General features: G+C 46.9%; 1 protein-coding gene across 1 annotated transcript in view; it reads left to right on the forward strand.

Annotated features, from left to right (window-relative positions):
* Nucleotides 1–5,635: 5,635 nt before the first annotated feature.
* The window catches only part of LOC116990665 (protein kinase C zeta type-like), a 288,589-nt gene continuing 269,468 nt past the window's right edge, over nt 5,636–24,756 (forward strand). Inside the window, exons 1-3 of the mRNA XM_033048584.1 lie at nt 5,636–5,731; nt 17,496–17,501; nt 24,703–24,706. Coding sequence (XP_032904475.1) covers nt 5,636–5,731; nt 17,496–17,501; nt 24,703–24,706 — 106 coding nt within the window. The remainder of the gene's footprint in view (nt 5,732–17,495; nt 17,502–24,702; nt 24,707–24,756) is intronic.

Consider the following 24,756-nt stretch of genomic DNA (forward strand, 5'->3'; position numbering starts at 1 on the left):
TACACTAACTAACAAGAGATGGCCAAAGGACATAAATGCAGCAAATGTTATTTTGGTAATATATTTAAAGGTGTCAAGACGCCACATTACCGGACATTCAGATTAGATGTATGTGTTGTGAACAGCAATGAAGATACCCAGTTTGTAAGCAACAAATGAAAAAAAATTTGTTGATAACCGCTTTTTCCATCATTCCCACTTCAGAATTAACGTTAACATTTCAACTGAAATATCTCCTGACCAAATTTGTGATGTATATGACTGACTGTAGAAGTAAAATCTGGATAAATCCAACGTATAGTTGTGAATGTTGCTCATTAAATAACTACAGTACTGATACTCCATAGTAAGAGCATTGATTTGCCGTTAAAATGAATTCTGTAATAACGTGTCAACGGTAGCAGTGACAATCGAACACTGCGGTTTTAATGTTTCACGTGTTCACAATTTAATTAATCCATCTTTATGGATTAAGTCAAATGATTACATTGGAAATTAAAACACAGTTGATTGCATTCCGTTATCAAACATAGTCAATGTTCTATGTTCCATGTTTCTATGTTCGCTCTGAAGACATTTCCAGCACAATAGGGTTGGGAGGGGGTGTGTGTGAATCAGTGCGGGATGAATAGATGGCGGTGGGGGTGGGGGGTGGGGGGGGGGGGGGGGTTGAGAAAGCAATCGGTGCGGAATGGATGGATTGAGGCAGGGGAATTAGTGCGTGTTGGTTGGAGTATGTAAAATTGTGAGGGGAGAGCGCGGGGGATGAAAGTGGGGTTTAATGGGGGAGATCTGTGCTGGATGGATGGGGGGAGCAGTGCAGGATGAAGGGGTGGAGCAGTGCAGGATGGATGGGAAGGGGGGTCAGTACATGATCAATTGGAGGACCAGTGTAAGATTGATGCGGAGTGGCAGGAGAATCAATGCGAGGTAGATAGGGAGATAAGTGCAGGATGAATAGATGGGGGAGGGTAGTAGATGAGGAGGGGAGCACACGGGATGTCAGTGAGGACTGAATAGAGGCAGGAATGGGGATCAGTGCGGGATGGAGAGGAGGGTTCTCAGGATAAGGGGGGTGAAGGGGGGCGTACAAGAGAGAGAGAGAAAGGAAGGGGCAGAGGAGGTGGGAAGGAAGGTCAGAGCTCCTCGGACAACACCGGCATCATCGCTGCGGGCACGGAAATCGCTATCAAAATATGGAGGGGACAGGGGGGGACACAATATCTTGGCGGCCGTGCGCGCATGCGCACACTCACACACACCTGGACTGATGACATATTTCCAGTAAATCCAGGCAGGGATAACCTGGCGGGACAGGCAGAGTTGAGCTGGGTTTAGCGCTGCTTCGCTGCGCTGGCTGTAGGCCTGGGGGCACCGCTCCCGTCTGACTCCCGACGTCTCTGGCCACCCCCGGGCATGGGGGGGGGGGGGCTCTAGGGTGGGGACCTCTCAAAACATGTCCCCCCTGACCCCACCCTGGGATTTCCGCCCCTGCCTGTCCATCGCCAAGTGCCGCCGCCAAAGGGGGAGGCAGTTGGGAGCTTCTCGCCACCGCCTCCCCTCCTCCGCCAACCAACAGGAAGGTGCGGGGCCGAGCGGTGCAGATGCTTCAAACGGCGGAACGGGGCCACCCCCTTCCTCCCTCCCTCCCTCCTCCTGGTCTCGGCGTGCCAGCAGCAGCCGCTAACATGGCGGGCGGGGGGGACGGGAGGAGGAGGAGATGCCGCTGTCGCCGCTGCTGCTGCTGCTGTGCGGGGCCCGTCACGCCACACTTAGTATCTTTCCCATGTATTACATCCGTCGCCGACACAAAACGTCACGTTCCTTTTCTCCAGAGATGCTGCCTGACCCGCTGAGTTACTCCAGTTTTTTGTGTCTATCTTCGGTATGAACCAGCATCTGCGTGCCAAGCCGGGCAAAATGAATCGGTGTTTATGTTGCCCGGCGGCACTTTGGGTAGTCAGTGGCACCCGGGCAACCGCTAATTTCGAGCCCTGTGTTGAATGCAGAGCAGCAACCTGGCATATGTGTTTTTATTATCCAAGTGATCCAGTGCAGAGTAGAGAGCCACTGAGACCGCATCCTCCGTCTGAAGAAAGGTATCAACCCAAAACGTCACCCATTCCTTCTCTCCGGAGATGCTGCTTGTCCTGCTGATGGCATTCTATCCTCCGTTGACGATAGGCAAATTGTATTAGGTCCAGGTTTTTGTTGAGGTTGGAGTTGCTTTGTGCCATAACCAACCTCTCAAAGCACTTCTTCACCACAGATGTGCCACCAGTTGGTAGTCATTGAGGCACATCACCTTTGTCTTCTTGGGTACTGATATTATTGATGCACTTTTAAAGCAGGTGAAACCTCAAACATCAGTAATGAGATGTTGAAGATATTCGCAGAAACTCTAGCCAGTTGGTCTGTGCAGATTTTAAGAACGCGGCCAGGTAAACCATCCGGTCCATACTCTTTCCGAGGATTCACCCTCCTGAAGGATCTTCTGCCGTTGGCCTCGATGACTGAGATTACAATACCATTTGGGGCTATGAGGGCTCAATAAGCCACACCAGTGTTCTCTCTATTGAAGCGTGCATAGAACATATTGAGCTCATCCGGGAGTGCTGCCTCGCTGCCCCCCTGGTTTCGCCTCGGAGGAAGTGCTGGTGCAGTCCTGGAAGTGATGGAGGATGTCCTGCCGCAGTTGCCAAATGTCCATATCATTCTCCAGTTTAGAGCCAAAGTCCCACAGCCTTTTTCATTGCTTATCACGCCATAAGTTTGCAGATGACACCAAGATTGCTGAGGTTGCAGACTGTGTGAAAGGCTGTCAAAATGTACAGCAGGAGAGAGATCCGCTACAAAAATGGGCAGAGAAATAGCAGATGCCGTTTAACATGAACAATTCTGAGGCGTTGCACTTTTGGAGGTTGAATGTAAGGGAAACATATACAATTAATGGCATGACTCTTAACAGCATTGATGTACAAAGGGATCCTTAACTCCCTAAAAATGGCAACTAGTAGATAGTGAGTAAGGAAGACATGTGTAGGAAGGAACTGCAGATGCTGGTTTAAGCTGAAGATAGACACAAAATGCTGCAGTAACTCAGCGGGACAAGCAGCATCTCTGGAGAGAAGGAATAGGTGACGTTTCGGGTCGAGACCCTTCTTCAGACCGATGTCAGGGGAGAGGAAGATACAAACATAAGGTATCGGGATCTGTTTGGAGAACATTTTTATCATCAGCTGATTTAATTGGACGGTACAGCAAACAATCATCAGCGAATACTCTGGTTGTGCTTGTGACTTTTTCATGAATGACATTAATGTAAAGCAAAAACAGATGTGGGCCCAGAGGGAAAGCAAGGGTTATTTGAAGTTGGAGAAGTCAATGTTCATTCCGCTGGGGTGTAAGCTGCCCAAGTGAAATATGAGGTGATGTTCCTCCAATTTGCGTTGGGCCTCACTCTGACAATGGAGGAGGCCCAGGTCAGAAAGGTCAGCGTGGGAATGGGAGGGGGAGATAGTGTTTTGCAGCCAGGCGATCAGGTATGTTTAGGCGGACTGAGCGGAGGTGTTCAGCGAGCCTGCTGTTGGTCTCGCTGATATATACGTGCTTACACCTGGAATAGCGAATACAGTAGATGGGGTTGGAGGAGGTGCAAGTGAGCCTCTGCCTCACCTGAAAAGGCTTGGTCCTTGGACGGAGACGAGGGGGGAGGCGTAGGGACAGGTGTTGCATCACCTGTGGTTGCAGGGGAAAGTACCAGGGGAGGGGATGGTTTGGGTGGGATGGGACGAGTTGACCAGAGGGTTGCGGAGGCAACGGTCTCTGCGGAAAAGGGTGGAGATGGGAAGATGTGACTGGTAGTATGCCAGAGGATTTTGTGCTGTATGCGACGGCTGGTGGGGTGGAAGGTGAGGACTAGGGGGACTCTGTCCCTATTGCGACTGGGGGGAGGAGAGGAAAAGAGCGGAGCTGCAGGATATCAAGACGCTAGTGAGGGTATCATCTATGATGAAAGAGGGGTACCCCTGTTCCCTAAAGAATGAGGACCTCAGATGTCGTGGTGTGGAACACCTCATTTTGGGCACAGATGCGGTGTAGATGGATGAATTGGGTGTACAGGATAGAGTTTAGGAAGCAGAGTGGGAAGAAGCGTAGTCTAAATAGCTGTGGGAGTCAGTGGGGTTATAATAGATGTCAGTCGATAGTCCTGCTCCCGTGATGGAGACGATGAGATCTAGAAACAATAGAGAAATGTCGGAGATGGTCCAAGTGAATTTGAGTACAGGATGGAAGTTAGTTATAAAGTTAATGAAGCCAGTGAGTTCTGCATGAGTGCAGGAAGTAGCACTGATGCAGTCATAAATGTAAAGAAGGCATATTGTACTCTTGCTTTCAGAAGTCGGGGCATTGAGTATAAGAGTCAGATGTCATGATGCAGCTTTATAGGACGTTGTTAGGCTGCATTGTGAGTATTGTGCGCTGCTCTAGTCACCTCATTAATGGAAGGAGTGCAGAGGCAGTTTACCAGAATTCCTTCAGGGTGGCTTGTTGCCTACCTGGATCCAGGGTGCGGAATGTCTCAGAGTGGCTGCAGAACTTTTTCAAGGGGGAGGGTGAGCAGCCAGAAGTCATTGTGCATTATGGCAGAATTGACATAAGTATAAAGAGATGAGGTCCTGCAGAGTGAATATACAGAGTTAGGCAAAAGGTTAAAAAGCAGGATCTCGAGGTTGCTAATGTCTGGATTACTACCAATGTCACAAGCTGTTGAGGGTAGCGATATGAGGTTAGCAGAGATGAATGTATGATTGAGGAGTTGGTCCAGGGACATGGATTCAGATTCTTGGACCATTGGGATCTCTTTTGGGGCAGAGGTGATCTGAATACAATGGACAGGTTTGCACTTGAACTGGGGAGGCACCAACATCCCTGCAGGGCGGTTTGCTAGTGCTACTCGGGGAGGGTTTAAACTAGAATGGCAGAGAAGTGGGTACCAGAGCAGCAGGTCAGCAAAGAGAACAGCTGATGAGAAAGTGGAAGTTATGATCTGTCGGTCTCGAGGGAAGGTCAGGCATGGAGAGGCTCATGAATATGCGGCTAATGAAGGGCTGAAGTGTGTTTACTTCGATGCAAGGAGTATTGTGAGTAACGCTGATGAAGTGTTCTGGGAATTATGTTCTGGGAATTATGTCATTTTGATCATTACGGAATTATGGGTTTGCGAGGTGCCTAGATTTTAATGTTTCAGACGAGATAGAGTGGGGGGTAAAACAGGTGGAGGAGTTCCTTTGCTAATCAGGGTATGTCACGGCAGTACTCAGAGAGGACTTACTGGAGGGTAAAAGGGCAGTAAGTGCTGGAGTAACTGGTGTTACGGTGGATAAAGTATTTGGAGATGGAGATCACAGCTCCATAAATGTTAAGATTGTTTTATATAGGGACAAGTCTAGATGTTGGGGAAGGTTGGGCCAAGGCAGATTGCAATGACATTAGGCAGGGCTAAATAGGGTAGATTAGAAGCAGTAGTTATTGGGTAAATCCACATGTGAGAGTCGTTTAAAGGCCAGCTGACCAAACTACAGTTTTGCATATTCCAGTAAGGGATAAGGACGGCAGGGTAAGGGAACAGTGGATGGCCAAGGAGGTGGTAAACTTGATCAGGAAGTCAAAGGAAGCGTATATCAGTTTTGAGAAGGTGGCATCAGACGGGATTTATGAGGAATATAAAGTGAAGAGGAAATAACTCATGTGGGGGATTAAAAGGGCCAAAAGGGCCCATGAAATGTCATTGGTGAGATGGGTTAAGGAAAACCTCAAACAAGTGTGAGGTGTTGCACTTTGGGAGGTGCACTTTGGGGGAGACTATACAGTTAATGGCAAGACTCTTAGCAGCATTGAAATGCAGAGGGATTGGAGTCTAAATTTATAGCTCACTAAAGGTGGCTGCCCAAGTGTATTGAGTGGTAAAGAAGGCCTATGGTATGCTTGCCTGAATTACTAGGGGCCTTGACTACAAGAGTCTGGAAGACATGATGCAGCTCCATAGGACTTTGGTAAGGTCACATTTAGAGTATTGCATGCAGTTCTGATTGCCCCATTACAGGAAAGATGCCGAGGTTTTGGAGAGGGTGCAGAGGAGGTTTACCACAATGATGCCTAGATTAGAGGATTTCAGCGGCCGCGAGAAGTTGTGTAGGAAGGAACTGCAGATGCTAGTTTACACTGAAGATAAACACAAAATGCTGGAGTAACTCAGTGGGACAGGCAGCATCTCTGGACAGAAGGAATGGGTGATGTTTTGGGACGAGACCCTTCTGCAAACTGAGAGTCAGGGGAGAGGGAGACACAGAGATATCGATGGGTAAGGTGTGATAACGAGACATCAAAGGGGACGAAACTCAAATTTAATCAGGAGGACAGTCAGACTAGGATGGGGGAGTATGGAGTGAGGGAAAGCAAGAGTTACTTGAAGTTAGATAAATCAATATTCATACCACTGGGTTGTAAGCTGCCAAACAAAATAGGCGGTGTTGTTCCTTCAAATTGCATTGGGCCTCACTCTGACAGTGGAGGAGGCCCAGGACAGAAAGGTCAGCATGGGAATGGGAGGAGGAGTTAAAGTGTTTAGCAACTGGGGGATCATGTAGTTTTAGGCGGTCTGAGCAGAGGTGTTCAGCGATATGATCGCCGAGCCTGCACTAGGTCTTGCCGATTTTGAGCTTGGTCTCCAGGTTGGATAGACTTGGATTGTTTACTCTAGTACTTTGGAGGTTGAGAGAAGACTTGATCGAAGTATATACAATTATGAGAGGCATAGATAGGGTAGAAACCTTTTTCCCCAGGATGGAAATGTCTAACACTAGAGGGCATAGCTATAAGGTGAGAGGGGGAAAAGTTTAATGGAGATGCATAGGGAAAGTATTTTACACACATAGTGCTGAGGGCCTGGAACGTCTAGTAAGGTGTTGTGGTGGAAGCAGATACAACAGTGGCGTTTAAGAGGCTTTTAAATTGGCATATGCAGGGAATTGAGAGATGTGGATCATGTCCAGGGAGATGAGTTCAGTTTAGTTGGGCATCACATTCGACACATACATTGTGGGCCCATTCCTGTGCTGTACTGTTCTACGGGTCTATGGGAGGCACATATAGGATAGATGATCAGAACCTTTTCCCAGGATGGTAAAAGCAAAAAAGGTAGCTTTAAGTTGAGAGGGGCAAAGTATAAAGGGGATGTGCAGGCCATGTTCTTACTACACAGAGAATGGCAAGTGCTGGAAAGCAGGGCTGCCAACTCTCACGCTTTGAGCTTGAGACTCACTCATTTCAGCAAATTCTCACGCTGAAGACAGAATTCTCACGCTGTCTTCAGTCCCTGCACAGCAAGGATCCTATATACACGATCTTTGCAGCACAGTTTGTCTCTTTGCGCCATGACAGCGATCTGCATTGGGGAAGCGCGTCGGTTGACGTCTGTGAGTGACGTCGCGTCTCTTCTCTCTTGGTTGGATGTGCAGCCGCCGGGTGTCAGCGCCGCTGCAGCCTCGCTCCCTCCTTCCCTCCCTCTTGCCCTTCAACTCACACGGCAGCGCTAGCGCCGCCAATCCACGCTACACCGTGCCCGCCAGACGGCCGGGGAGAGAGAGGGAGGGAGGAAAGAGAGAGAGAGATATAGGGGGAAAGAAAAAAAGGGAGGAATGGAGGCAAAGAGAGACAAGGGGAGGGAATGTAGAAAGGGGATGAAGGAAGGAAAGGAGAAAGGGAAGAAAGAGGGAGGGTGAGGAAAGAGGATGGGAGGAGGAGAAAGAGGGGGGATGGGGGCAGGAGGGAGGTAGGGGAGGATGGAGGGAGGGAGGGGGAAGGAAAGGTGTGTGTGCTTGTGTGTTTGTCTCCCTGTGTGTGTCTCCTTGCGTGTGTTTGTGTGCCTCCCTGTGTGTCTCCTTGTGTGTGTCTCCCTGTGTGTGTGTGTGTCTCCCTATGTGTGTGTGCGTGACTGTATGCCTCCCTGTGTGTCTGTGTGTCTCCCTGTGTGTGTGTGTGTCTCTGTGTGTGTGTGTGTGTCTCCCTGTGTGTGTGTCTTCCCGTGTGTGTGTCTGTCTCCCTCCCTGTGTGTGTGTGTGTGTCTGTCTCCCTGTGTGTGTGTGTCTTCCTTTGTGTATGTGTCTCCCTGTGTGTCTGTTGTCACATCATGGCCTTAGACATCCAGTCACGCATTTCAGCCAATTCTCACGCTGATGGCAGAATTCTCACGCTGTCTTCAGTCCCTGCACAGTTTGTCTCTTTTGCGCCACATCAGAGAGGTCTGTGGAAGAGCGTCAGTTGGCGGCTGTGAGTGACGTCGCATCTCTTCTCTTCTCTTCTTTCTTGGTTGGATGTGCAGCCACCGACAACATGAAGCAGCCGGAGATAGAACTAACCAGGTGAATTGGTTGTAAAATATGGGGGGGATCACAATGAGGCCAAACATCTAGGACAGGGTTCGGCAACCTACGGCACACGGGCCGAATCTGGCCTGTAACCCGAAAAACCCGTACACCCCCCTATCCACCCCCCCCCCCCCCCCCCCCCCCCCCCCCCCCCCCCCCCCCCCCCCGGTCGCTACGCTCCCTCGCAATTTCTCACTCTCAACTCTCACCCAATGTTGGCAGCCCTGTGGAACATGCTGTCGGAGATAGTGTTTGAGGAAGATACGATACTGGCATTTCAGAGACTTTTGTATAGGCACATGGATATGGAGGGACATGGACGATATACAGGCAGATAAGAGTTGATCTTGGCATTTGTTCGGCACAAACATTGTGGGCCATAAGGCCTGTTCTTGTGCTGTCCTGTTGTATGTTCTAACCACAATTGCTCACCAACAATCTGTTGTGGGCAAACTACATTGATGTGACAGCCAGAAAAAGCATTCCAACGCCTCTACTTCCTCGGGACTGACGAAATTCAAAAAGTTTCAAATTACTCTCACAGGCATCCACAAACACCATATACAAAGCATACTGTTGGGTTACACGACGGCTTGGTTTGGGAACAGCTCTGTCTGAGACTGCAAGAAATTGCTGAGAGTCTGCCACACAGACTAGATTTCCCACCAGTGACGCCATCTAGACCTTACGCTGGCTTGGGAAAACAGCTAACAAAATCAAAGAATTGGCCCACCTCACTCATTCCTTCTTTTCCCTGTCCCCAACTAGCAGAAAGAAGGTACAGAAGCTTGAAAGTACTCATCAGCAGACTCAGGAACCATTTCCTCCCTTCTGTTATCAGGCTTCTGATCGGCCCTCCCATAAGCCTGGGTACTGTCCTTTTCACCTCTAGTCAATCTAGTCAATGGACTTTGTCCATGGAAGTAATGCACTACAATGTTGAGAACTATATTCTGTACTCTGTATCTACCCCCTTTGCTTTACCTATTGTACTTGAGTTAACTTGATTGTATATATATAGGGCATTATCTGATCTGATTGGCTAGCATGCAAAACAAAGCTTTCACTACCTTGGTGCATCTGGCAATAAACCTAACCCTAAACCCTTCATTATTTCCATCCCCCCACACCTGCAAGCTCAGACTTTATTTCTTAGAGCAGAGGAGGTTGAGTGGAGATCTTATAGACATGTATAAAATCGTGGGGGAAATTGATAGGGTGAATAACTCCCTGGTCAATCCGTCCCTTCCCACCCAAACACCCCCTCCCCTGATACTTTCCCTTGCAACCGCAGGAAATGCTACACTTGTTGCCTTACCTCCCCCCAAGGACCCATCCAAGGAGTCAAGCAGTCTTTCCAGGTGAGGCAGAGGTTCACCTGCATCTCCTCCAACCTCGTCTATTGCATCCGCTGTTCTAGGTGTCAACTTCTCTACATCGGCGAGAACAAGCGCAGGCTTGGCGATCTCTTCACCCAACACCTCCGCTCAGTTTGCATTAACCAACCTGATCTCCCGGTGGCTCAGCACTTCAACTTCCCCTCCCATTCCAAATCCGACCTTTCTGTCCTGGGCCTCCTCCATGGCCAGAGTGAGTCCCACCGCAAATTGGAGGAGCGGCACCTCATATTTTGCTTGGGTAGTTTACACCAAAGATACTATAGCGCAAGAGCGGAACTCGCTATCAAAATATGGAGGGGACGGGGGACACAATTTTTTGGCTGCTATGCACGCATGCGCACACTCACACACACACTCACACACACACACGAGGCTTCGGAGGCTCAATCCACCGCTAAATGCAGCTCAACTCTGCCTGTCTCACTGGCTTAACTACAGTCTGGACTGACGGGATACCAGCGCTGCTTCTCCGTGCTGGCCATATTTCCCGCAAGTCCAGGAAGGCTGTAGGCTCACCTGGCGGGACAGGCAGAGTTAGCTGGGTTTAACGCTGTTTCTCTGCGCTGGCCCGTCTGATTCCCGACCAAAGATCATATAGCGGAGGATCTTTGCTGCCAACCTCTCTGGCCACCCAGGGGGGGGGGGGGGGGGGGGTACTCGGAAAGCGACAGGATAGTGCCGGAGACCCGGCCGGGATCGATCCTGCCTGCGGATGAAGCGCAGGTCTGTGACACGTCTCCCTCCTTCAATCATCGCGCTGAATAATGTCCCGCCCCCATTGCCTGCTGACCGATGTCTCTTTTATCCAATCGGCGCCCTGGATCATCAGTCCCACCCCCACTGTCTCGCAGGAAGCGGAGATTTCACCGGGTTTTAAATTCCGGATTACAAAAACTTGGGGGGGGGGGGGGGTCCCCCACCTCTCAAAACATGGAGGGGACGTGTCCCCTCTGGCCCCCCCCCGGGTTTTCCGCCCCTGCTATAGCGAAGCAAGAAAGTCCACTCGACGAAAAAACCGTAGTAGGTCATGGATAATCTTTTGCGCCATTTCCGTAACTGGCTTCCATCTCCGCTCTAGTATCTTTGCTTTGGTCATGGAGTCTTCATATTGCTATTATCTTACCAAATACCGCACAAATCCTCTTATTTTCTCAGCTGCAGGTGATCATTTTGATATTCCTGCCTAGTCTTCCTTATTAACTTTGAACATACAAAATATCGCCATTAGGAAGGAGCTCCAGAAAATCCTGCACCCACTCAAGCCATCCTCCCCCCCCTCCCCTCCGCTCTAGTATCTTTGGTTTACACCCTCGCGGTATGAACATTGACTTCTCCAATTTCAGGTAGTCCTTCCTTTCTCCCTCCTCTCCTCCCCTTCCCAGCTCTCCCACAGCCTACTGTCTCCGCCTCTTCCTTCCTTCTTCCTGCTCCTCCCCTCCCCCACCTCCACATCAGTCTGAAGAAAGGTCTCGACCCGAAACGTCGCCTATTCCTTTGCTCTATAAATGCTGCCTCACCCGCTGAGTTTCTCAAGCATTTTTGACTACCTCCGGGTGAATATACAAGGTATTTTGAACAGGCTAGAGGAATCAAAAACACATGTAAGGGTGAGAGAGGTCAGATTTAATACGAACCTGCAGGGCAACATTTTCACTCGGGGTGGTGGGTATATGGTACAAGCTGCCAGAAGAGGTAGTTGAGGCAGTTACTATAACATCATTTAAAAGACACTTGGACAGATACATTGATAGGAAAGGTTTCGAAGTATATGGGCCAAAAATGGACAAATAAGACTCGCTTAGATGGGACATAAGATCATGTGATAGGAGCGGAATTAGGCTATTCAATCATGGCTGATCTATTTGTCCCTCCTAACCTCATCCCCCTGCCTTCTCCCCACAACCCCTGACACCCATACTAATTAAGAATATATCTATCTCTGCCTGAAAAATATCCACAGCCTTCTGTAGCAAAGAAGGATTCACCTTCTGACTAAAGACATTCCTCCTCATCCCCTTCTGAAAGGATCGTTCTTTAATTCTGAGGCTATGACCTCTGGTCCTAGACTCTCCCACTAGTAGAAACATCCTTTCCACTTCCACTCTATCCAAGCCTCTCACTATTCACTAGCCGGAAGTTGTAGTGCATGTTGGCACAAACGATGTCGGAAAGAAGGGGATGGATAGTCTGAAGCGTGACTTTAGAAAGCTTGGAAAAGTGCTGAAAAGCATTTTCTCATGCTGGCGAGAGCAGGAACAGGGAGATACAGGACCTGAATGTGTGGCTGGGAAACTGGTGCAGGGAGCAGGGATTTAGATTCTTAGACCACCGGGATCTGTTTTGGAGTAAGGGGGAACTGTACAAAAGGGACTGGCATTCTGTCAGGCAGGTTTGCCACTGCGACACAGGTGGTTTAAAACTAAATAAGGGGGAGGGGGGGGGGGGGGGGGGAGGTTGTCAAATGGGATAGTCAAGGACGGAGTTAAAGGGAAAGAGAGTAAAGGGATAGTTAATGACCCCCAGAATTAATGGGAAAGAAAGCTCACAAAGGGATAGGAGAGTATGGCCAAGTGTAGTAGGGATCGATGTGAACGGTGAGATGCGTAAGGAATTAAAAGTACTGTATTTGAATGCGTGAAGTATAAGAAGTAAAGTAGATGAGCTTGAGGCTCAGATAGAGGTTGGTAGATATGACCTTGTGGGGATTACCGAGACGTGACTGCAGGAGGATCGGGTCTGGGAACTTAATATTCAGGGTTATACATCCTTTGGAAAGGACAGGCAGGTGGGCAGAGGAAGGGGGGTAGCTCTTCTGGTGAGGGATGGAATTCAGTCCCTTGCGAGGGAAGACATAGGGACTGACGAGGTAGAGTCACTGTGGATTGAGTTGAGGAATTGCAAAGGCAAGAAGACACTAATTGGTGTTATCTGCAGACCCCCAAATAGTAGCCCGGATGTAGGGTGTACGTTGCAGAGAACTCGAGGTAAAGGAACCGCTTGGAGGTAGTGATCATAATATGATTAGTTTTAATCTGCAATTTGAGAAGGAGAAGGTTAAATTGGAAGTGGCAGTGATTCGGCACCTCCGTTTATAATATCTGTACTCATCAGAACCCTAACCCTAACCCTGACCCTAACCCTAACACCCCGAAACCCTAACTCTAACACCCCAAAACCCTAACCCTAACACCCCGAAAAGGCGGTGCCTAAACGGCGGCGCCGAATGGTACCATTCCGCAGTGATGCAGCTGAACAGGGGATTATGAAGGCATGAGAGAGAAGCTGGCCAAGGTAGACTGGAAAGGGATACTAGCAGGAATGATGGTGGAACAGCAATGGCAGGAATTTCTGGGCATAATCCAGAAGACACAGGATCATTTCATTCCAAAAAGGAAGAAAGATTCTAACGGGACATGACTTGAGAATTAAGGGACTGAAGTTTAGGGGTAACATGAGGGGGAACTTCTTTACTCAGAGAGTGGTAGCTGTGTGGAATGAGCTTCCAGTGAAGGTGGTGGAGGCAGGTTCGTTTTTATCATTTAAAAATAAATTGGATAGTTATATGGATGGGAAAGGAATGGAGGGTTATGGTCTGAGCGCAGGTATATGGGACTAGGGGAGACTATGTGTTCGGCACGGACTAGAGGGGTCGAGATGGCCTGTTTCCGTGCTGTAATTGTTATATGGTTATATGGTTATATGGGAGTAGGAGGCAACCGTGGCTGACAAGAGAAGTTAATAAAACTAAAAGAAACGATGTATAACACAGCAAAGAGTAGCCGGAAGCCAGAGGATTGGGAAACTTTCATTTGGGCAGCAGAAGGAAACAAAACGGGCAATACGGGCTGAAAAGATGAAGTATGAAGGGAAGCTGGCCAGGAATATAAAGAAAGACAGTAAAAGCTTCTTTAGATATGTTAAGGGAAATAGAGTAGCAAAGTCAAATGTGGGTCCCTTGAAGGCAAACACGGGTAACATTATTATTGGGAACAAAGAAATGACAGACAAGTTGAACAGGTACTTCGGATCAAACAATCTCCCAGAAGTACTGGAGGACAGAGGATCTAAGGGGGTCGAGGAACTAAACAAAATTTTAATTAGGCGAGAAATAGTATTGGGTAAGCTAATGGAACTGAAGGATGATAAATCCCCTGGGCCTGATGGACTGCATCCCAGGGTCCTCAGGGAGGTGGCTCTAGAAATAGTGGACGCATTGGTGATCATTTCCCAGTGTTCAATAGATTCAGAATCAGTTCCTGTGGATTGGAGGATAGCTAATGTTATCCCACTTTTCAAGAAAGGAGCGAGAGAGAAAATGGGGAATTACAGACCAGTTAGCCTGACTTCGGTGGTGGGAATGATGCTGGAGTCAATTATTAAAGAGGTAATAATGGGTCATTTGGATAGCAGTAAAAGGATTAGTCCAAGTCAGCATGAATTTATGAAAGGGAAATCATGCTTGACTAATCTGGAACTTTTTGAGAATGTGACAAGTAAAATGGACGAAGGGGTTCCAGTGGATATAGTGTATCTAGACTTTCGGAAAGCCTTTGATAAGGTCCCGCTGGGAGACTGGTGACTAAAATTAGAGCACATGGTATTGGGGGTAGGGTGTTTACATGGATAGAAAATTGGTTGGCAGACCGGAAGCAAAGAGTAGGAGTGAACGGGTCCTTTTCAGAATGGCAGGCAGTGGCAAGTGGAGTGCCGCAAGGTTCGGTTTTGGGGCCGCAACTGTTTACCATATATATTAATGATTTGGAAGAGGGAATTAGGAGCAACATTAGTTTGCGGATGACACAAAGATGAATGGCAGTGTGAACTGTGAAGAGGATATTAGGAGGTTGCAGGGTGACCTGGACAGGTTGAGTGAGTAGGCAGATGCGTGGCAGATGCAGCATAATATAGATAAACGTGAGGTTATCCACTTTGGCGGCAAAAACAAAGGGGCAGATTATTATCTAAATGGGGTTAGGTTAGGTAAGGGGGAGGTGCAGCGAGACCTGGGCGTGCTTGTACACCGGTCACTGAAAGTTGGCTTACAGGTACAGCAGGCAGTGAAGAAAGCTAATGGAATGTTGGCCTTCATAACAAGAGGATTTCAGTATAGGAGGTTCTTCTGCAGTTGTATAGGGCTCTGGTGAGACCACATCTGGAGTATTGTGTACAGTTGTGGTCTCCTAATTTGAGGAAGGACATCCTTGTGATTGAGGCAGTGCAGCGTAGGTTCACGAGATTGATCCTTGGGATGGCGGGACTGTCATATGAGGACAGATTGAAAAGGCTAGGCTTGTATTCACTGGAGTTTAGAAGGATGAGGGGGATCTTATAGAAACATATACATTTATAAAAGGACTGGTCAAGCTAGATGCAGGAAAAATGTTCCCAACGTTGGGCGAGTCCAGAACCAGGGGCCACAGTCTTAGAATAAAGGTGGAGGCCGGTTCTCTGGTTACTTTCAAGAGAGAGCTAGATAGGGCTCTTAAAGATACCGGAGTCAGGGGATATGGGGAGAAGGCAGGAACGGGGTACTGATTGGGGATGATCAGCCATGATCACATTGAATGGCGGTGCTGGCTCGAAGGGCCGAATGGCCTACTCCTGCGCCTATTGTCTTTGTCTATTGTTACTTAAGAAGGAAATCAGAAGGAGAAAAAGTGGCAGCAGATTACTCTGGCAGCTAATATTGAGAAATCCAAATAGATTTAGAAGTACATTAAGGGAAATAGAGTGACTAGAAACATAGAAACATAGAAAGTAGGTGCGAGAGTAGACCACCAGGTCCGTCGAGCCCGCACCGCCATTCGCTCATGGCTGAACACTAAACAGACACACTTACCCACAAACAGTAGACACAAGACACAGAACACAAGACACTACCCTCCCCTTTATACCGCTATCACCCCTCTCCACCCCAAGAACCGCGTGATCTCCTGGGGGAGGCAAAAAACCGGATAAAAATCCAGGTCCAATTCGGGAAAAAAATCCGGGAAATTCCTCTCCGACCCCAATCCAGGCGATCGACACTTGTCCAGGAGATCACTCAGGTCTTACTATACTAACCATACCTAGGTCCATATCCCTGCCCTCTCCCCGTAGCCCCTTATCCCCTCGGCAGCTAAAAAAACATCTAGAGGGAGAATAGGGCTCCTTAGAAACCAAAGCAGACATCTCTGTGTTAAGCAGATGGAAATGGGCAAAGTCCTTATTGAGTATTTCTCCTCTGTGTTTACTGTGGATGTGAAGACTAGGGAATTTGAGATAATTAATGGAAGTGTCTTGAGGACAGTCAGCATTATAGTCAAGGAGGTGCTAAATGTCTTAAGGTGGATGAAACTCCTGGGCCAGATCAGATAAATCCAAGGACACAGTGAGAAGCTACAGAAGAAATTCAATGCGCCCTGGCTAAAATATACAAATTATGATTATGTGCTGGAAGACTGGAAGGTGGCTAATGTTGTGCCAGGAAGGGCTGCAAGGAAAAGCCTGATAAGTATAGACCAGTGAGCCTAATGTCTGTGGTAGGCAGGTTACTGGAGAGTATTCTGAGGGATAAGGTATATATATATACATTTGGATAGGCAGGGACTGATTAGGGAGTCTGAAGAAGGGTCTCGACCCGAAACGTCACCCATTTCTTCTCTCCAGAGATGCTGCTAGTCCCGCTGAGTTACTCCAGCATTTTAAGTTTACCTTAGAGAATATGCTTCATGGATGGAAGCAGAGATTGATGGTGCAAGGTTGTTTTTGGACTGGAGGCCTGTGACGAGTGGTGTGCCTCAGGGATTGGTGCTGGGCCCATGGCTGTTTGTGGTTTATATGAATGACTTGGATGAGAATGTACAAGGCCTAATTAGCAAGTATGTAGATGACACAAAAGTGGGAGGCATCGTAGATAGTGAGGAAGGTTATCAAAAATCGCAGGACCTTAATCATTCGGGCAGATAGGCTGAGGAATGGTTAAAGGAGTTTAATACAGATAAGTGCGGCATGTTGCATTTACGGAAACCTGGGCAGAACCTTCACGGTGAATGTTGCAGATCAGAGGGATCTTGGAGTACTGGAACATAGCTCCTTGAAAATGGTGTCACAAGGTGGTCAAGAACATGTCGTTTTGTCAATCCAGCAGAGCTCAATGATTGAAATTGTTGCACATTTAATCTAAATGGCCAGTTCCATTACTGATGTGATTTTTGAAATGAGTCATGGAAAGTTAAGAAAAATACCCTTTATAGTTTTAAATTCAATGTAGGGCTTACTGAGAATACAACGTTGGAGCCATTGGGGAAACACCTATGCGAAAAAATACATTATTTAAACATAGAGCAGTACAGCACAGGAACAGGGGCTTTGGCTCACAAAGTCTGCACTGACGCATTGCCAAATTAAACAAGCTCCATCTACCTGTTCCATAACTGAACTCACTGACTTCATCAACTTTACCACCAATTTCCATCCTGCACTCAAATTCACTTGGACCATCTCCGACATCTCCCTACCATTTCTAGATCTAACCGTCTCCATCACAGGAAGCAGTCTATTGACCGACATCTACTACAAACCGACTGACTTCCATAGCTATCTAGACAACACTTCCTACCACCCTGTTTCCTGTAAATACTTTATCCTCTACTCCCAATTCCTCCATCTACGTAGATGCGCCCAGGATGAGGTTTTCCATACCAGGGCATCGAAGTCCTCATTCTTGAGGAAACGGGGGTTCCCCTCTTAAATTATATATGAGGCTCTCACTAGGGACTCCTCGATATCCTGCAGTTCCGCTCTTGCTCCCCCTGCCCCCATTCGTAACAAGGACAGAGCCCCTTTGTCCTCACCTTCCACCCCATCAGCCGTCACATACATTTTCGCCACCTCCAATGTGATCCTACTACTGGCCACGTATATCTCCACCCCTTTCTGCTTTCCGCAGAGACCGTTCCCCCAAAACTCCCTGGTCAACTCGTCCCTTCCCACCCAAACCATCCCCTCCCCAGGTACTTTCCCCTGCAACCGCAGGAGATGCAACACCTGTCCCTTTACCTCCCCCCTCGCTCCATCCAAGAACCCAAACAGTCTTTCCAGGTGAGGCAGAGGTTCACTTGCACCTCCTCTAACCTCATCTAGTGTATCGCCTGTTCCAGGTGTCAACTTCTCTACATAGGCGAGACCAAGCATAGGCTTGGCGATCGTTTCGCTGAACACCTCCGCTCAGTCTGCCTTAAGTTACCTGATCCCCCAGTTGCTCAGCACTTTAACTCCCCCTCACATTCCCAATCTGATCTTTCTGTCCTGGGCCTCCTCCATTGTCAGAATGAGGCCCAGCGCAAATTGGAGGAACAGCAACTCATATTTCGCTTGGGTAATTTACACCCTAGCGGTATGAACATTGACTTCTCTAACTTCAAATACCCCTTGCTTTCCATCTCTATCCCCTACCCCTTCCCAGTTCTCCCACAAGTCATATTGTCTTGGCGAGACCTGGGCGTCCTTGTACACCGGTCTCTGAAAGTTGGCTTACAGGTACAGCAGGCAGTGAAGAAAGCTAATGGAATGTTGGCCTTCATAACAAGAGGATTTCAGTATAGGAGTAAAGAGGTTCTTCTGCAGTTGTATAGGGCTCTGATGAGACCACATCTAGAGTATTGTGTACAGTTTTGGTCTCCTAATTTGAGGAAGGACATCCTTGTGATTGAGGCAGTGCAGCGTAGCTTCACGAGATTGATCCCTGGGATGGCGGGACTGTCATATGAGGAAAGATTGAAAAGTTTAGGCTTGTATTCACTGGAGTTTAGAAGGATGAGGGAGGATCTTATAGAAACATATAACATTATAAAAGGACTGGACAAGCTAGATGCAGGAAAAATGTTCACAATGTTGGGCGAGTCCAGAACCAGGGGCCACAGTCTTAAAATAAAGGGGAGGTAATTTAAGACTGAGGTGAGAAAAAACTTTTTCACCCAGAGAGTTGTGAATTTATGGAATTCCCTGCCACAGAGGGCAGTGGAGGCCAAGTCACTGGATGGATTTAAGAGAGTTAGATAGAGCTCTAGGAGCTAGTGGAGTCAAGGGATATGTGGAGAAGGCAGGTACGGGTTATTGATAGGGGACGATCAGCCATGATCATAATGAATGGCGGTGCTGGCTCGAAGGGCCGAATGGCCTCCTCCTGCACCTATTTTCTATGTTTCTATGTTTCTATGTCTCCGACTACATTCTATCTTTGTCCCGCCCACTCCCCTGACATCAGTCTGACGAAGGGTCTCAACCCGAAACGTCACCCATTCCTTCTCTTCACAGATGCTGCCTGTCCCACTGAGTTACTCCAGCATTTTGTGTCTGCCTGTTCCATATCCCTATTTTCCCTGACTAAATGCCTCTTAAACATTGCTAACATCAGCTTCCATCATACCTTATGACCGACCGTTTTCTGTGTTAAAGAAAACAATCAGAAGACTGAAGGGCCTGTCCCGCTTAGGCAACTTTTTAGGCGAGTGCAGGAGACTCTGCGCTCGTCTGATGATCACCACATGTTTGCGGGTGGTCTCTGGTGAGTCTCCTTCATGGTTGCGAGGAGTTCCCGCATTCTGGGAACTGGTCGCCGCAAATTTTTCAACATCTTGAAAATTTTTCTGCAACCAAAAACTGGTCGCCATGGAGAAAATTGATAATCCTGTGGTCATAGGTACAGTGGTAGTGGGGTCGCCATGTAGTTGTAGGTAGTCGAGTATTCAGAACCAAGGAAAACTGATTAGTAAAGTCAAATGCCCGCCGAACTTCACAGCTGTGTATCACTGGCATTAAAGTTGTCTGGCTTCTTAAAGGTGTCTCCACTCCTTCACCCCCTTCTCCCCTCCCCTCCCCACTCTTTTAAAGGACTTACCATACACTGTGCTAGCCATCTTAACCTTCCTGTTCATCGCGGAGTGTGTCTGTATCACCTTGGCCTTGCACCGTGCGAATTTCAGACAGTGTTCCCCCGCTTTCCCTGGCCCCCGCATTTGCGATGTGTTTGTGTGTGTGTGTTCCACTCTTGACACTCGCCGTTCCATTTCCCGTTTTTTCAGGCGAGTGCCTCGAGCTTGACACTCGCCTAGGTGGGACAGGCCCTTGAGGTAATGCAGCTGAATCTTATTAATTTAGGGGATGGCACAGTAGTACAGCTGGTATAGTTGTGGCCACACAGTGCCAGACACCTAGCTACTGCATGTATGAAGTTTGCACGTTCTCCCTGTGATGGCATGCGTTTCCTATGGGTGGTCCAGTTTCCTCCCTCATCCCAAAGACATGCGGGTTTGTAGGTTATTTGGCCTCTGCAAAATTGGCCCTATAATGTATAGGGAGTGGATGCAGGATTTGTTTCTCTGAAGGTAAGGATGTTGCCCCAATCTCCTGAAGCACCGAGTTGTGGCCCTCAAACTTATTTTATCTGCACTTTCTATGTAGCTGTACAATATATTCAGCATTCAGTTTATTTTTCTCTTTACACTACCTGTTGTACATGTGTATGGTATGATTGTAGACATGTACGGATGGTACAATTTGCCTGGATAGCAAGCAAAACTGTTTTTTCAATGTATCTCAGTGCACGTGACAGTAATAAACTAATGGCAAAACAAGCTTAAAAACTCCTTTAAACATAGGAGGAGATGCAGTGATGCAGCTGGTAGACCAGTATTGTGACCAGTACTGATGTTGGAATAGTGCTATATTTTCAAAGTCACAATAGCGTGTGGTGTGGAGAGAAACATGCTGCTAGCATATTTCATCTTCCAGATGCAAAAGTGATAAATTATCAAATAAGGGGAATATTTTTGCAGTAAATTAAGAATATCGGGAAGTATGCACAGCTGTGCAAACCGATTAATTTGTTAAAAATCTGTAGGCATTGATTTCCTTCGCAAACCACATGGCAATCTGCATATTTTTTAATTTATTCACTTTTCATGATATCTGAAAAATTGGTCTGGGTAGTTTTTATTGAGCATCCCAAAATGTCCTTGAGAAAGTAATTGCGTGCCTTCTTTTTGAACAGCTGCTGTTCTTTGCAAGCATATTGAGAGATTTGTGAATGGTAAAACGGGCAAGCAGCTTCGTGCACCTCTGAAATTAATTTAATTCTCACTTGACAAGATGAAAATTACCATGTTCTGGTGGTGTTATCTCTTGGGAGTGGATTGAAGCAATTGTTGTGTACCTGACATTCAACAGGTCTGAAAATAGATTAAATTTTTGCAACATTGTGAAATTTGCGCAAATTTGCACAATGAAACAACAAATGTCTAAATCATTCTGAGGGCAAGGCAGCAATCTATTTTGCTTCAAAGTGGATTCTGTATTGTATTATTGGCTTGCCAAACCATTTTTCCTAAGCATTGTAGGAAAGGTGGATGAACTCAGAGCCTGGATTGACACCTGGAAGTATGATGTTGTGGCAATCAGTGAAACATGGTTGCAGGAGGGCTGTGATTGGAAACTAAATATTCCAGGATTTCGTTGCTTCAGGTGTGATAGAATTGGAGGGGCAAGAGGTGGAGGTGTTGCATTGCTTATCAGGGAAGATATTACAGCAGTGCTTTGGCAGGATAGATTAGAGGGCTCGTCTAGGGAGGCTATTTGGGTGGAACTGAGAAATGGGAAAGGGGTAGCAACACTTATAGGGGTGTATTATAGACCGCCAAATGGGGAGCGAGCATTGGAAGAGCAAATATGTAAGGAGATTGCAGATATTAGTAGTAAGCACAAGGTAGTGATTGTGGGAGAATTCAATTTTCCACACATAGACTGGGAAACACATTCTGTAAATGGGCTGGATGGGTTGGAGTTTGTAAAATGTGTGCAGGATAGTTTTTTGCAGCAATACATAGAAGTACCTACTAGAGAAGGAGCGGTGCTGGACCTCCTGTTAGGAAATGAGACGGGTCAGGTGGCAGAGGTATGCGTTGGGGAACAGTTCGGGACCAGTGATCACAATACCATTAGTTTCAATATAATTATGGAGAAGGTCAGAACCGGACCTAGGGTTGTGATTTTTGATTGGAGAAAGGCTAACTTTGAGGAGATGCGAAAGGGTTTAAAAGGAGTAAATTGGGACATTTTGTTTTATGGGAAAGATGTGGAAGAGAAATGGAGTACATTTAAAGGTGAAATTTTAAGAGTACAGAATCTTTATGTCCCTGTTCGGCTGAAAGGAAATAGTAAAAATCGGAAAGAGCCGTGGTATTCTAGGGAAATTGGACACTTGGTTCGGAAAAAGAGGGAGATCTACAATAATTATAGGCAGCATGGAGTAAATTAGGTGCTTGAGGAGAATAAAGAATGTAAAAAGAATCTTAAGAAAGAAATTAGAAAAGCTAAAAGAAGATATGAGGTTGCTTTGGCAAGTAAGGTGAAAGTAAACCCAAAGGGTTTCTACAGCTATATTAATAGCAAAAGGATAACGAGGGATAAAATTGGTCCATTAGAGAGTCAGAGTGGACAGCTATCTGCAGAGCCAAAAGAGATGGGGGAGATATTGAACAATTTCTTTTCTTCGGTATTCACCAAGGAGAAGGATATTGAATTATGTGAGGTAAGGGAAACAAGTAGAGTAGCTGTGGAAACTATGAGATTCAAAGAAGAGGAAGTACTGACACTTTTGAGAAATATAAAAGTGGATAAGTCTCCAGGTCCGGACAGGATATTCCCTAGGACATTGAGGGAAATTAGTGTAGAAATAGCAGGGGCTATGACAGAAATATTTCAAATGTCATTAGAAACGGGAATAGTGCCGGAGGATTGGCGTACTGCGCATGTTGTCCCATTGTTTAAAGAGGGGTCTAAGAGTAAACCTAGCAATTATAGACCTGTTAGTTTGACGTCAGTGGTGGGCAAATTAATGGAAAGGATACTTAGAGATAATATATATAAGCATCTGGATAAACAGGGTCTGATTAGGAACAGTCAACATGGATTTGTGCCTGGAAGGTCATGTTTGACTAAACTTCTTGAATTTTTTGAAGAGGTTACTCGGGAAATTGATGAGGGTAAAGCAGTGGATGTTGTATATATGGACTTCAGTAAGGCCTTTGACAAGGTTCCTCATGGAAGGTTGGTTAAGAAGGTTCAATGGTTGGGTATTAATGGTGGTGTAGCAAGATGGATTCAACAGTGGCTGAATGGGAGATGCCAGAGAGTAATGGTGGATGGTTGTTTGTCAGGTTGGAGGCCAGTGACTAGTGGGGTGCCACAGTGAACTGTGTTGGGTCCACTGTTGTTTGTCATGTACATCAATGATCTGGATGATGGTGTTGTAAATTGGATTAGTAAGTATGCAGATGATACTAAGATAGGTGGGGTTGTGGATAATGAAGTCGATTTTCAAAGTCTACAGAGAGATTTATGCCAGTTGGAAGAGTGGACTGAAAGATGGCAGATGGAGTTTAATGCTGATAAGTGTGAGGTGCTACATCTTGGCAGGACAAATCAAAATAGGACGTACATGGTAAATGGTAGGGAATTGAAGAATGCAGGTGAACAGAGGGATCTGGGAATAACTGTGCACAGTTCCCTGAAAGTGGAATCTCATGTAGATAGGGTGGTAAAGAAAGCTTTTGGTGTGCTGGCCTTTATAAATCAGAGCATTGAGTATAGAAGTTGGGATGTAATGTTAAAATTGTACAAGGCATTGGTGAGGCCAATTCTGGAGTATGGGGTACAATTTTGGTCGCCTAATTATAGGAAGGATGTCAACAAAATAGAGAGAGTACAGAGGAGATTTACTAGAATGTTGCCTGGGTTTCAGCAACTAAGTTACAGAGAAAGGTTGAACAAGTTAGGGCTTTATTCTTTGGAGCGCAGAAGGTTAAGGGGGGACTTGATAGAGGTCTTTAAAATGATGAGAGGGATAGACAGAGTTGACGTGGATAAGCTTTTCCCACTGAGAGTAGGGAAGATTCAAACAAGAGGACATGACTTGAGAATTAAGGGACAGAAATTTAGGGGTAACATGAGGGGGAACTTCTTTACTCAGAGAGTTGTGGCTGTGTGGAATGAGCTTCCAGCGAAGGTGGTGGAGGCAGGTTCGTTTTTATCATTTAAAAATAAATTGGATAGTTATATGGACGGGAAAGGAATGGAGGGTTATGGTCTGAGCGCAGGTATATGGGACTAGGGGAGAATACGTGTTCGGCAAGGACTAGAAGGGTCGAGATGGCCTGTTTCCGTGCTGTAATTGTTATATGGTTATATGGTTATATGGTTATATGGTATGAGTTGATTATTGAGTATATGGGAGAATACAATAACATTTCTTGCACTGTAGTTTGGGTACAAAGCTCCAGGATTTAAAGTCAATAACAAGAGTTACGAGTATTTAATAGTCATATTTTAGCGGTGAAGAGACAACGATCAAATTCTTTGAACAATGTTTATTACGAAACTCGTTCTCTGACACTATAAGTCCAACACACGCGACTGGCCACAACGGTGGTCGTCGAACAACTGCCGCGGGAAAAGCAAAACCGCACGAAAACCCCGACCCCTCCCGGGTCACGTGCCCGCCGTTTCCGACCGCCGGGTTCGATATTGGCGCTCACCAGCAGGTGCCGCTACAATATGCACTCTGCTGCTCTTGCCCTGTTTGTTTGGGAGGTTGTAAATTTGCAAGTTGCTGTGAAGGAATCCTGGGCAAACTGCTGGAGTACATTTTTTTAGGTGATGTACAATACTTCTGAGGTTGATAAGGAACAAAAGCAGAGGTGGGCCCCATAGCACCAGCGAGTGGGCAAACGCGGAGTCAACCCGTAATATGGATAGGAACATTTTCTCAGTCAAACTTTGTCGAAGTTGGGGTGGGGGAGCTGGGAGAGAGAGAGCTGGCGATGCCGTACAGATAGAACAGTTTAATAATGACCCATTACAATCCGCCACTCGGCAACCTGGGCTTATCT

The sequence above is a fragment of the Amblyraja radiata genome, chromosome 31 (genome assembly GCF_010909765.2).
Source record: "Amblyraja radiata isolate CabotCenter1 chromosome 31, sAmbRad1.1.pri, whole genome shotgun sequence".
NCBI classification, from domain to species: Eukaryota; Metazoa; Chordata; class Chondrichthyes; order Rajiformes; family Rajidae; genus Amblyraja; species Amblyraja radiata.